Genomic DNA, 14,331 nt, shown 5'->3' on the forward strand with positions numbered 1-14,331 from the left:
TTCTGTGCGAGTGCCAGTTTTCGTCATCAAGTGCAAACACTAAGCAGATCGACTCATTAGCTAAAGTGTGTAGTTCTGTGAGGACCCGGTAAATTTTCTTGATAAAAAACTCCATGTAATATGTGAATTTAAAATTGGTGACTTGGGCCACGTGAGACTAACTTGGAACAGTATTTTGGGACTGGTTTGTAGTAGCTAACAGACTCATAATGACACATCACCATGAGACTGCAGCTACAACAACTGGAAAATAAAATTTGCATCTACAACAGAACATAACAATTATACATGTACAAAGAATTTAAATAAACACTGCATGCAGCTGGTATGGCTTATTGATTCATTTATGATATATACTGGCCAGAATAATGGTCACCAGATGCGCCTAACATTCACAGTCACTGCCTGCTTGACTAAAAGCTGATCATTTGATTCATTCACTATTGTCAAAGTATGCCGAGTCAAAGAAGGGATTTGGAGGTTATAATTAATTAGCTCATGGTCTCATCTAATCAAATGAACCCACCAATTCCTCTTTCATTTGCTTGTGTCAAAAGCTAAAAGGGGAATGTCATAGGTGGATTTAATCAATGTTAGCCACCAAAAATCTTGATTACTCTGTGAACTGATAGCTGGATTCACTTTTCACAAATGATCTCTGTAGGTATGAACATTAGAGTAAGAACATAATCGAAGATGTACATATTGGTATAGCTCAACAAACAGTACCACTAAAATGTGCATTGAGTGAGCATGATAATATCCCAGTATTATATTAGTGCATAAATTTGAGGCCATTATCTATTATTACAGCTACTATCAGGAGCTTGTAAGTGTCAAAGGCGCATCTTGTGCCGCTAATTATGAGCTACTGCTACTAAATATATCCATTAATCCAAATTACCTTGGCTTAATATGAACTGATTGACAACACATAGCTACATCAGGATTTCAAACATGTTATCCACAATACATGCAGCACACACACAAAGCTATTGTCACTTACAAGTAATGTATATATGGACCAATCAAAACATTATATTATTTATCATGTATATAACCAATGGCAGAGCATTCAAACGGAATCGGTATATTCAGCTGAAGGTAGAGAAATGTCATCACTTGCAGCTTCATATTCAACCTTGCGCCTTCGTTGTTCCATATCAAACCAGTGTAGTGGTCGGTTCTTCTGGTAAGTAAGGTACTTCTTGTGACAGTAGTAAATGATATATGCGACAATAAATACAACCACTAGTGTCGGGATGATTGTAATAGTTGCAATAACAGCTCCACTGATACCTATAGAGATATTTCAACACAACGATTGCATGTGTAGTACTATTACATTAAATTTACCAAATATATAGATGTGGTTAGCTGTCTACAGATATTAGATACAAAGCTATCCCATCACTTTTCTGTATGTATGTAATTGTTACATTGGTACCAGAGTGGCTAAATATAACTAACAATGTTTTTTTATCATATATGTATTATAGACACATAGTGAGGACTTGTACACACATTAAAGTGCTCTTCATAAATATTGATGAAGCCATATTATATCTGGTATCGCATATGTATGATTGTACTCTAAGGAGCAATTTTTCTAAAGTAGCTATGTAATAACACATCAATCCAATTTCAAAGTTACAGCCATTTTGTCAGCTCATATAATGTAGTGACCACAGTCTGGGATTTGAGTAAATAGTGTTACGAATACTGTTGGTATAAAAATTCACAAAATTTTGATTTTGCAAACATTCAGTATATCAATCCATTGTATTACAAAACTCTATACCCATCATCTAACATCTAGCAACACATAAAACTGATATGTACTCTAGAACACATAATTATATATATATATATGTACACAAAACGTTTTTTGGAAGTTTCAACTAGAGTAGGGACCATAGCACATCGATAAAAAGTACTGAACTGGAGTAGTGCACGATATTAAATCACAGTAAAACAATAAGAAGTGTTATATCCTTACTGTGCTTTACTCCAGCTTGTTTCAGTACTTTTCAATGATGTGCCATGGTCCCTACTCTAGTTGAAAATTCCAACTTTTTGTGTACTTGTTTGTTTGCTAACTATTTTTAATTATTATGACTGGTGAACCCACGCATACCGGTACTGCATCAAAAGAAAGAAATGCCGCCACTCACCCCAGCTATCAATTATTGTCTGGAAAAGTGAAGTATCCGTTACGCTTCGTTGTGTGCTATGTTCAACCCGTTACACAGCAGTATGAATCAAGAACTGTTTGAAAAGCACCTCTGCAATCAAAGTAGCCACTTTGAAAAATACGGACAATTTCCAGTACGAAGGGAAGCCATCACATGCTACCACCAAATCAACATCTTTTGCTGTCAGCAAAGATGAATGGGACACAAAGGAGGACACTGGTAAGTCCATGAAAATTGCATTGTACGTACTGTGGTATGCCAAAAGGCATGTGTCTGGCTGAAGCAACGCTGAACAGTGAAAAAATCAAGCGTAGCCTTAGCCGTTATTGAGTTACTCTTTGGTCTGAAGGCATCAGTCAGTCAGCAGAAAATTCCATTTAATAATATATTTTTAAAATTTCGTAGCAACTTGTTAAAAGCGTTTCGGGTCAATCTGAAGGCTTGTTTGGGCTTAGTTTTACCTAACCAATACTGCCTCATGATTGTCAGGGAAAATTGAGGCTGGTTTTTGGGCGATGTTTTTTCATGGGCCATGCCCAAACCTTGTGGTCCCTACTATACATACCTTCATGATGAATAGTTGTAAAATTCTCACACAATGAAAACCCAAGTAGCTGTGTTGTAGTCAAATTATAGGCATGCACACAGATAAAGTAATGTTTGCCACTAGCCAAATTAGTGACAGTTATATTTTGACTAGGATAGCTGTAACTGTATGGGTTCCCTGTGATGTTGGAGATGTGAAAAGTAAGACCTGCAATCTTTCTCATTGTTTTTCTTATTCTTGATATTATTAACCCTCCATACTCGGGAATACATCCAATATCTTCTGAGAAACAAGACAGTTTACAAACTATTGTTGCTCTAGTTTCCTTGACCTCTACCACTGTAACATCCACTATTTCATTAATCCCTACAGTAAATTATTAGTATAGAGATGAAGACATATATTTCTAGACATCTACAAAAAATACATCACTAGTTGTTTCACTTAATTATGGGATCACCACTGTGAAGGGTAAATTTAATACCTTCTATAGCTCATATAATTAGCAGCAATAAAACAACAATGTTACGGATATAATTTTCATTCAGGTGATAATCGCTAAGCACTCTTTAATTTCCTTCTACCTTTCACTGATTGCCATCTTTATACAAATTTCTCAAGCACTCTATATGTGATCCTTATTGGCTTGTAAATATTCTTTTTCCTTACACTTGTAATATTATTACTTATAAGGTATATTAGCATTAGTCTGACAGCACAAACTCCTTAAGAAGAATTTGGCACTCTAGCATTACAGGGTTATGACAATGGAATATTGCTGATAGGGACACACCAAATATGAATTAAAGTGTCATTATTCTTTTTACTAGCAATTCTTTTTTCATCGCCTATTATCCCTGAAATTATTCCCCAGTTGCTGTGCATGTGGTTTCTAATTACGTCTGTTTCTTCTGCAACTGTAGAGTACAATTGTAAAAGATCAAGATATTCTTATAAAACTGTCACATTAATTTGGGTGACTGCTTTATTAGGGTAGGTGAATACTCTATTAGAGTATCTACACCTTGTTATTCCTGGTCTTACGAGTGGCCCCAGGGACTTTTAGGTATCCAGCATATCTGCCTCTTGTGCTGGAGATGGTAGGCAAGAGAATTCCATATACTGTAGCCCAGGGAAAATGTTTCTAAATTTTCTATTATTTTGGTCTAATGCATTTTATCGCAATAATTGAGAAAAAATACCACAACTGACAACCATAGAAAGTAAATAAATTTAACTCAAAGATAATTTAATCAAAATAGTATGATCAAGATTCTTTCCATAACAATTAGAACATTAAATAAGTTCCAGCTACTAGGCCGTTGATTGCCTTTCTCCTTTTTTCTTTGTAAAAACACCTCTAATGGTGACTATACAAGCAGCCTCAAATCTATCGCACCCTCTTCTAAATACTAATCATGGTAACTAAAAATAAATTTAAAAAAAAATGTCTCAAAAATTCTGTTATTGCCAATCATGTAAATGCAATTCAATTAATGCTACTTGTTTTCTGCAACCTACTACACAATAATTTGTTATAACTACTATATTGGCCAGTTCCTTCCGCTCTATTCAAAGGAATGTCAGACTACATTACATGGACTTGATTATTATACTACCAGTGAAGGTGTGGTGTGGTTGGTTTCTTGTTAACATTGGAAAGCTCAAACCCTACCATATGGTCTCTACTGTATAATATCAGACAGCCTTGACAATAAAAGTATACAAGTTACAGTATATATAGCTATAAATCAATTGTGGGCTAGTTTGAGCATCCAAGCATATATATTCAAAAGTATAATATATAATCTACATTATAATGTACTATTAATTCTCATGAACTGAAAATATGACCATGATAGTCACATTTCTTTGTTTTCATATCATATGTACTACACAGTCAATTCCATCAACATTATGAATACCAATATTCATATTATACATAATACAATTATTTCAGTGTTGTGTCATGTTTCTGCATGGGTACAAACAAAGTGCTGCATGCTTAGGCCAGAAGGAGGGACAAACGTACACGTACACACAGGCCAAGTTGGGGAGTTTTGCAATACAAGTTATTATTGCATCTGAGTAGGCTAACTGGGGTGAATTAAAGGATCAGTGCTAATGTAACTAATGCAAACACAACATTATAATATATTCACTTACATATCAATTCACTAGACATCTTCACAGTTGAATTACTACAATCCTCAGCACTGACTGTGACATTAACAGTGAGGTTGTGCTTGTAGAATTGTGCATATACTGGCTCAATGAGAAACAAAGCTGTACAATTTTGATCTATACAACTGGCATCCATTATTACAGGAGGAATAGTGTTAGGAGGAACTCCATTCTTATAACTTAATGAAAATGTCAGTGGAGTAGACAAGCTTGAGATGACCTAAAACAATAGAATAATGGTTTACATAGAAAAATAGTTGCAGTATTATTGAATCCCCAGATTGCTATATTTCTAGGGATAAAATACTTTAATGTAACAGCTAAACTTCTTACATGCCGTTGTACACTAATAGCATGGAAACATTAGGGGCATATAGGAAGCACGAGTGCAACAGGTGTTGAGATCACCCCAAAATATTTACCAGCGTATACTGCAGAGTAATTAGATAGTTCACATGATCAAACAAGATGTATCCAGTGACGATGACAATTCTGATGTTGCAGCTCGCTGTACGTACGTAGGCTAGGCTGTTTAATACTAACATAAAAGTGGTCTGATTATTATTATTATTTGCTATTCAGAAGTATTTACAATCCAACACAATGTCAAGCGTCTCCCACGTGCAGAGATAAATAGGTTTCGAATTCAGACTCCCATTCCAGTTATAATGTTCATGGAAGTGATTCAAGTGACAAAGGAGAGGGTGCATGATGACACAGCAATAACAAAAGGGTGCCTACAGGTGTTCACCAGTTTTAATAAGTTTAGTTTACAAAAAAAGTAAACAAATAAGTACACAAAAAAATTGGATTTTTCAACTAGAGTAGGAACCATGCATATCACATCGATAAAAAGTACTGAAACAAGCTGGAGTAGTGCATGATATTAAATCACAGTAAAACAATAAGAAGTGTTATATTCATTGATAAAAAGTACTGAAACAAGCTGGAGTAGTGCATGATATTAAATCACAGTAAAATAATAAGAAGTGTTATATCCATCGATAAAAAGTACTGAAACAAGCTGGAGTAGTACACGATATTAAGTCACAGTAAAACAGAAGTATTATATCCCTTATGTACTGTGCTTATATTATACCATAATGGAAATGCACAGTAGGGACATCACACTTCTTATCATTTTACTGTGATTTAATATTGTGCACTACTCCAGCTTGTTTCAGTACTTTTTATCAATGTGCTATAGTCTCTACTCTAGTTGGTTTTGTTAAAAGGGTTTCACATGTTTGGGTAAAGTAGCAAGAGTTATTAACAATAAACGAAGGGTCAGATAAATGCAAACCAACTATAATACACAGGGTTGGAATCTTGAAACTAAAATTCTGTGAATGTTAAAACGATTATTGTGCAGGTGAGCAAACATAATACACAATACCTTTTAACATGCAATATTGATGATGCATAATGTCCATATGAACATGGGCATGTGTGTTACATAACTGATTGGCTTGCATACTCAATGCCAATAACCTGGCTACACCACTGATACACATATGCAGTTATGTATAACACATTACATGGTGACTACTTACCTGACTTAATGCCCGGATCACTGGTTTTCCATCATATACAGAGATGCAGTAGTTGACAGTAGGTTGGTTAATGGTACCTGCAAATGAGATAAGTTCATGGAAAGGTTGATCCTGTTTTTAATATACAGGGTCTATTATATATAACAAGTCAAGTTATTGACATGCATGATGCAATACAATGTAAATTAGTTTTCTAGATCAATGGATCTTTCCATCAAACTATATCACGACATTGTTAGCAAGATTGATGCATTAATACAAAATTTAAGCCAGGTCAGACTTGTCTCTGTCATACTGACATGCACACACTGTACTTGTAACACAACAATTCCTTATAAGGTGAGGAAGAACTTTGTTGTATGTTTACTACATTGTGAGGTACACTGGGTAAAAAAAGAATTTTGTTAATATGTACATTAACATACACACACATTCAGTCAAGAGGTCACTATACATGTAAAGTTGAAACTACATAACATGAGCATTACATATGATGAAAATACAAAGCCACAATTTCATTTCACTTCAAAGAATTTTTCTTGAGTACATTCATCAAGCCCAGTAATATCATCCCAATATCTAGTGCCCCTATTGAGCCCCCAATATCCTCCTCCCATACAGGCATGGTTATATAAGGGAATAGTGTGAGGATTTGATTTTTAAATTTGTCCCACCAGTGTGGCATATTTGACCATTCAAAAAATTCTAGTGCTTGTTTTACCTTGCAGGATATGAGCACCTAACTTCTGTAAGAACAACCTGCTTCCCGAGAGTGTTGCAACTGCTACATTGTGCGGCAATCTGACCCATGTCCCCATTAGTAGGGAAAGTGAATTTTTAAGCATCCCATGCAGGAAGGGGAGCAGTAAGGTCACTGAGGTGCATAACAATTATGGTTTGGATACAGACAGCACTTTTTTCTGCAGCTCAAGTGTTCAGGCTTCTGAGGTGCAAAGTACCACAATACATGGTAACTTGACCAGCTACTTGCTTTGAAGCACTACTAGCTAGATATGTCCCATGACCTCTCTTCCTCAGACTCCTAACCCAGAACGAGGAATACAGCAAGTAGTTTTACCATACTTTGCCAAATTAACAGGTCCGGCGCACAATTAAATAAACTCACAAACTGGTTTAGCTGCTGAGCCAGAGTCCCCTGAGGCAGACTCGGAGACGTTTTCTCCTGAAACAAGTCCTGACAAGCCATCAGCACTGCAGGTGATGTCCATGGTCAGTAGTAAAATGTACAAAAAGAGCTTTACAGACTTCATCTCGTAACTAGCGATGAGAACTCAGCAGAGCAGTGTGAAAGCCACCATTTTAAAAATCGATCACGTGATCTACCAATATTGGCACGGCCAAAGGCGCAGCCAAGGGAGTAAAGGAGGGTTTCGTTTCAGGAAACCCCTACTGAAATTAGCACTATATAATACAAGCAATTGAAACAAAGCCCAGGCCAACGTGTTGCTGCTGCTTTGTCACCAGTTAGGCAGTATATTACATAGATACTCTAATAGAGCAGTCAGTAAGATACTCTAATAGAAATGTATCAATTCCTCCACAGTTGCTTCTTTGTATTTACTTTTATAGGTTCATAACTGAACTACATGAGTACTCATATCTGTCACTGATTATTCAGTACAGCTCTTGATCAATTTGCGTATACTGGGTAAAGTGTTAACTGGTGTTTCATAACTAATCTGTTAACAGGCTAGCTAGTTAGAACTGGGTATATTACATGTATGATACTGCATGATATTGATGAAGGCAGTGTGTGTGTGTGTGTGTGTGTGTGTGTGTGTGTAGTGTGTAGCATGTGTGTGTGTGTGGTCAGTGTTGGGACAGTTACTTTGTAAAAGTAACTAGTTACATATTACATATTATTTACAACTGAACTATTTAGTTACAGTTACATATTACCCATAAAATAAAGTAACTATAATAATATTACATATTAAATTACTTTGTGTCCACTGCCTTAAACTGTCACATGTGAAACTACCACCTTATCACGTGACATGATTGTGTTGTTGGACAATGTGCAAATCTTGGATATAAGTAAGAAGCTGGTGAATAAGCTTACGGGTTGATCCACTGGGGGTGGATGGGATGACTATATCCCCTTCACTTAACAAAGATACATAATATTTTGCTATACTTACAGCTTATGTATTTGCATTGATTAATGAAATGACATGCAGTTAACTAGTTTGACGACCACTTACTGAATGTACTTTCATTACTACCAATATGAGTACATTTTATATAGTAAGTCTGATTATGCTCAGCATTATTTTAATGCTGAATGTTTGACCTCATCAATATTTTGAAACCAAATTATACCTCTTGCAGACATTCCTTTGATGCATTCAGCAATTGGCTTGATTAGCTCCAACAGCCCTTTTGAAAGCAAAATTACAATTATTATGTGTTCAAAGCTAGTCAAAACATAGCTCTATGCTACAGTCCATTAGCAGTGCTTCAAGACTATAAATCCCATGCAAGTCCATTAGGATAAATTTTGCTGTCATCATTATTATTAAATAAACTCTGGAACAATTTTGAGGACGTGAATTGCTCAAGAGCATGATTGTGGTATTGGTCTTACTGTATTCACTAACTTCACTAACAGCTTTAGTCGATCATAGTGCATGGAAGGGCTGGATCAACGAAAAGTTGTCATATTCTAGCAATTCTATTAAAGTAAAAGTTGCTACTGAGAACATTTGAGCTTCTTGTGTACTGTAGTTTGTGGTTATTAGCCAGTCGAGTATTAAAATCAGACCTCCTAGGTTAGAATTTGGGAACACTTTGATAGCTAGCTATTTAGCTAACAAAATGCATGTTTGCAAAGCATATAAAATTAGTTAGATAAATCTGTTTAATGGTCAAATAAGTTATAATTTGCAAATATTATCAATTAAGAAATCTATTAAGAGTAGTGACTGCCCTATTAGAGTATTTCGATCTTAGCACAAAAGTTTGTCTCACTTTCTTCACAGTGTACGATAATATGAAATACGGATTATATAACAAACTTGACTCCATAACATTAGAGTATAAATAGGTGTAAATGGTGCTTTAACAGAAGCATGTTTGCATTCAAGATTGAGATCAGTCAAATACTCCTTAACGTATTTGAGCAGTATAGCAATCTATGTACATATACTTCCCACTTTAATTCTTTCAAGTTCTCAACCAATAAATCCAGATTAGTTATCATGATCATCATAGTAAAATGTGATGCTGTTACACTCAGGCCTGATTCACCATGTGTTATGAGAAGACATGCATGAGTGCCTGAAAATTGAAACCACTCCTACTGGGCTAAGAACTACTGCACGAAGATTAATTTTTTTTGATGTTATATAGCTGGTAGGTGCATGTGCCGAATGCACATAGCTATTTAATGTCTTGCATGTGTTTGTTTGTGTTCTTTGTTTTTCTTTCGAATTCAAATGCTAGAAATGTTGCTTCATGTGTAATTGTTTCCAGCTCTGGATAAATCTACATACATCAAACATGTAAGAGCATGCCAGCTATATTCATGACCTTACCTGTTCAATGGATGCTCTGTTGAATTGTTTAGTTTCTAAACACTGCCGTGCTATGTTGCACAAATCATGTATAGACTTGGTTGGCCATCTACCAGCAGTTGCATCTGCTATGTGTATTATATTAGGAGCAGAAGCAGTACTTTCTGTATTAGAGAGGTAAAGTTCCGTATATGAAATCTGTAGATACAAATGACAATATGCAGAACAGGTATATGTGTACACATATAAGTGTACCAAATCATTAGGATTACGCTCTGAGTCGTAGGATGGTAATCCAGTCAATATTTCCAGTAATATCTGAGAGAGCACAGAAAACATGCATAACGTTGATGCACAGTTAATCATCCCAAAAGTGCTAGAGTTAACATGCTGATCGGTGTGGAAACACCCTGGGGCAGTGTGCACTTGGAATATTCGAGCAGTGCACACCCCCGGGGTGCAATCACCACTTACCATGTATTTAGTATGTGTGCATACAAAATAGAAATGACTATATAATGTTTTCCTAGCTATACACACCACCCTTCCACCGCACCTAGCTCTATTGCCTACGTTTTCCTAGTTCTAACCACAATAACATTTTCCACAAAGCCATAAAGTGTATGTAACAACACCAAACAAACAAACACTCATGCAAATATCTACCACATAACATTGCACAATTGCCATAAAATATACATAACAGCACAAAACACAAATAACATTCATACAGATATCTATACACAAGTACTTTGGGGAAAGGGAAACTGAGGAAATTGTTGGAGTAGGGTGTAATAACTTTTGTACAAGCCACGCAGACAAGCATTGTGGATATGGCATAACTGGATTTACAGTTAACTATGAAGCAAATATGTCTTCCAATTAGTACAAGATTGCAGCAACGCACCATATATGCATAGTAACACAACGTGATAGCAACAACCAATGAATAATCATATAAGTTAAATTTAGCGTAATTGATTTGGTTTGGCCATGCACAGATAATTAACACTTCATCCACCTGCCCTTGGTCCTCAGTTGCCATTTAACTATATATGTGTATCTAAGTTCAATATCAGTAATTGGACGCACAACAACCAAGCAAAAAATGTAACTAAGTTATACATGCAAAGGTTCAATTTTTTACATGTGGACAACCAAAGCGCATACAACAATATATATGCTCTGGCACATATACTTAATGCATGGTTTTGGGTGGGAGGGAGGGAAAAAAGTTTTCTGTTTGCAAACACGCCATGCACTATGGCATGATCTCGTGATTTCAAACCTGTCAAGCCAGTTTATTACAATGAATCATTATGACATCATTATGTCTTATGTATCCTACAAGATTGGTTCAAGTTTTACCTGAAACACAAATGCACTGATTTCAGTTTGTGCGCTAGCACTGGGCTACTTTGCTAATGTACAATGTTGCTTTAATGGACCTTACAGTCATCTCATGGATTCTGTGTTGCTGAATTTAATTACTTTACCTGAAAGGCTAGTTTATCACTAAAGAATGCTGGCTTCATTTACTATGGTATGGTACGTAGGTTTGCACTGTATACATTCTACACCCACACCAAGGCATGTTAACTTCAATTTCAGTATTGCATTGCAATAAATAACATTACATAGGTGTCACAATTTTGAGGATGCTACATTTCAAAACCGTTATAGATGTCATCACTGATCTATAACTCAGTCCACCTATACTTAATTGACATAAACAATTTATTAATTATACTGCTATATAACTGTACATAGCTGATCAGGGTAGTGTTCTTCATTAACTATACCTTTCAACTGAGCTTACTGATTTGTACTTATCTGTGTATTTCATATACTGAAGTTTTTTACACAACATAGAAAAGTATTTAACAAGATGCTATAAATATTATCATTATATCAAAGGATAACTTAAAAATGACTTATTAAACTTTGAAATGGAACTGTGGCTAACTTTGTCTGGCTAATGATAAGGTTGGCAACAGAGGTGACACATACACACAGGTAATGTCAGCACTCACCACTCCAAATGCAAAGCTGTCCATTTTAACAGTGACATAACCTCGGTAATACTCCGGAGGGATGTACCCTGATGTTCCTATAATATGTTTAGTGGTACCTTGATCCTTATTGTCTAGTGCTCTAGCCAGACCAAAATCACCCAACTTAGCTCGACAAGACACATCCAATAACACATTAGCACTAAATCAAGCATTATTGTTACACCTACAAAATACAAGTGGAACATGATCATACCTTTTCACATCACGATGCACAAGAGGTGACTTAGCAGCAGCAGTGTGAAGGTATAGTAGTGCACGGGCTGTATCGCATGCAATAGACATGCGTACTTCCCATGCTAACTCAGGTTGTTTAATAGCCTATGTGTTAAAAGAATTGTTGTATACTATTACGAATAATCATTTCATACTGAATTAGCCAAAGCATCCTCTAATGTTCCATTATACATGAACTCGTACACAAGACAAAAGTTATCTGATTGTGCACAAAATCCCATCAATGTTAATAGATTAGAATGACGGTATCTGTGTGGGTCAGGTACGTGTACAAAAATACAAGACTGAACGGATAATTTACCTAGTTAGTATATTGACTTCAGTAACAAACTGGTCACGTGCCATTTTAGTGTTCAGGTTTCCATTCTCCTAATTAACCAGATTAAACCGTGATGGACTGTCAGTCACTTACTTTTCGCAGTTGCTTAATGGCCACAGCGGTATAAAATAAATTTCCTTTATACACTGGGCCAAACCCGCCCTCTCCTAATTTGCACTTGTCGGAAAATTGATTTGTAGCATCTTTTAATTGCTCGAAACTGTACTCGATGCATCTAGGGTCGCTACTGCTTCCAACTGATTGAGACATCCAGGCTTGCTCACTGAGTAATTGAGATGGTACTCCGCCTCCTGTGTTCACAGGGAGATTCCCCAGCTAGGTATGCGAATCACGTGAGTGGCTCGTTCGTTTGTTTTTATCTACTTTACCAGTTAGGCGCTGGAGGGCGAACACTGGATTTAACGACATTTAGTAATAGATAATATCTAATAAGATACATTCATCTCCTACCGCCGATCAGTGTGAAGTGTCGTGGATCACGTGATAACACTTAAGTTAAGGTGTCGCAGACAGTTCTACAGTGAAAAAAAATTTTTAATGAGAGATCACTGATCTTCTGATGACAACTTGGAGAACACAGGATATTATTTCAGTAATATCTAGCTATAAAGGCTAGGCCTGCACTCCTGCACAAAAAATATGAAAACATTAGGATAGTCGCTAAAGTGTGACATTGCGTTTTAATTGTGATGTTAAATGTTGAAAAATAATAATAAAAAGGTTTGGATTGTCAACGTTGTATGTGATAGTGTCTGTGGGTAGCTAACTGGTGTGTGTGTATGTGTGACTGACTTTCAAGTCTCACCATTTGGACCACACAATCTATCACAAACACATCCCGTTATTATTGGCCTATCTGTATTTTATAATGCTAGCACAATGAAATAGCCCCTGAAAGGCAGACTTGAGACACTAATACAGTAATCACCCTAATCACATATATATAACTGTATGCTATAACAACAAAACCCAAATAAACTATCGTATATAGTTTAAAATAAAGTGGGGATCCAAGTGATAAAAGGAGTGAAACAAGAAATGAATGATGGTATTACAGCATAGCTCAGTGGGAACTACTTTGGCATTGACCAAAATGATTGTTATAACATGCCAATGTAGAGATTTCCCACCATCATTCATCTCTTATTTCACTACTTTTTATCACTTGGATTCCTACTTTATCTTTAAATAATAATTTTAATATACCTGGTGCAACTATATGTTCTCTACTCTTCTTCCTACAGAAGAGGAAAAAAAAGCCACAGGTAAAAAGTCAGTCCCAAAGCTGACACCTTTGCAACTCATGTAGTGGTGTTGTGTTCAGATGTGTGGGGTTTTGTTATTAGAACCATGGGAGGATTTAGGATTTAAAAGGGGGGGCTAACTCAGTACTAATCTGTCGTGTGAAGGTGTGCGAAGAACTGGGGGCATGCCTTCAGGAAATTTCTGAAAAACAGATACTAAAATGCTGCAATTTGGAGGCATTTCCACATACAAATGCTTATAATTGGCCTATGAATATTTTATATACTGTCCTTTAGATTAGATATAGCTCTGCAGCATTTGTTTATCAAAGGTTTGGGTAAGTTCAGACAACCAACACCCTCTCACAATTGTATAACAACAGGTGCATGTTAGAGCAATAGTGTAATTGAAACTGGAAAATT

At 36.1% G+C, this 14,331-nt stretch overlaps 2 protein-coding genes across 2 annotated transcripts; both read right to left on the reverse strand.

The window, feature by feature from the left end:
* Positions 1 to 905: 905 nt before the first annotated feature.
* Positions 906 to 7,809, reverse strand: LOC136241039 (uncharacterized). The gene is made up of 5 exons (XM_066032220.1): positions 7,606 to 7,809; positions 6,480 to 6,556; positions 4,909 to 5,146; positions 2,761 to 3,108; positions 906 to 1,299 (listed from the first exon to the last, which is right to left on the reverse strand). Exons 1-5 carry the CDS (start codon positions 7,748 to 7,750, stop codon positions 1,076 to 1,078), a joined length of 1,032 nt encoding a protein of 343 aa, XP_065888292.1. The 5' UTR covers positions 7,751 to 7,809; the 3' UTR covers positions 906 to 1,075.
* A 2,018-nt stretch (positions 7,810 to 9,827) lies between these two features.
* On the reverse strand, positions 9,828 to 13,005 carry LOC136240987 (interleukin-1 receptor-associated kinase 4-like). Its single transcript, XM_066032077.1, has 8 exons — positions 12,737 to 13,005; positions 12,626 to 12,693; positions 12,459 to 12,573; positions 12,284 to 12,408; positions 12,049 to 12,229; positions 10,271 to 10,333; positions 10,037 to 10,213; positions 9,828 to 9,986 (listed from the first exon to the last, which is right to left on the reverse strand). Exons 1-8 carry the CDS (start codon positions 12,911 to 12,913, stop codon positions 9,882 to 9,884), a joined length of 1,011 nt encoding a protein of 336 aa, XP_065888149.1. The 5' UTR covers positions 12,914 to 13,005; the 3' UTR covers positions 9,828 to 9,881.
* Between the last annotated feature and the right edge of the window lie 1,326 nt (positions 13,006 to 14,331).

The sequence above is a fragment of the Dysidea avara genome, chromosome 12 (genome assembly GCF_963678975.1).
Source record: "Dysidea avara chromosome 12, odDysAvar1.4, whole genome shotgun sequence".
Taxonomy (NCBI): Eukaryota; Metazoa; Porifera; class Demospongiae; order Dictyoceratida; family Dysideidae; genus Dysidea; species Dysidea avara.

Excerpts from the sequence above, each read along its gene's own strand:
- LOC136241039 (XM_066032220.1), bottom strand. The coding sequence starts at position 7,750 with ATGAAGTCTGTAAAGCTCTTTTTGTACATTTTACTACTGACCATGGAC. Across the intron at positions 6,557-7,605 it reads CTCAGCAGCTAAACCAGTTT|GTACCATTAACCAACCTACT; the intron begins GTGAGTTTATTT and ends TCTCATTTGCAG. Across the intron at positions 5,147-6,479 it reads TGATCCGGGCATTAAGTCAG|GTCATCTCAAGCTTGTCTAC; the intron begins GTAAGTAGTCAC and ends CTATTGTTTTAG.
- LOC136240987 (XM_066032077.1), bottom strand. The coding sequence starts at position 12,913 with ATGTCTCAATCAGTTGGAAGCAGTAGCGACCCTAGATGCATCGAGTAC. Across the intron at positions 12,574-12,625 it reads GAAGTCAATATACTAACTAG|ATACCGTCATTCTAATCTAT; the intron begins GTAAATTATCCG and ends TGACCCACACAG. Across the intron at positions 9,987-10,036 it reads ACAGAGCATCCATTGAACAG|ATTTATCCAGAGCTGGAAAC; the intron begins GTAAGGTCATGA and ends TGATGTATGTAG.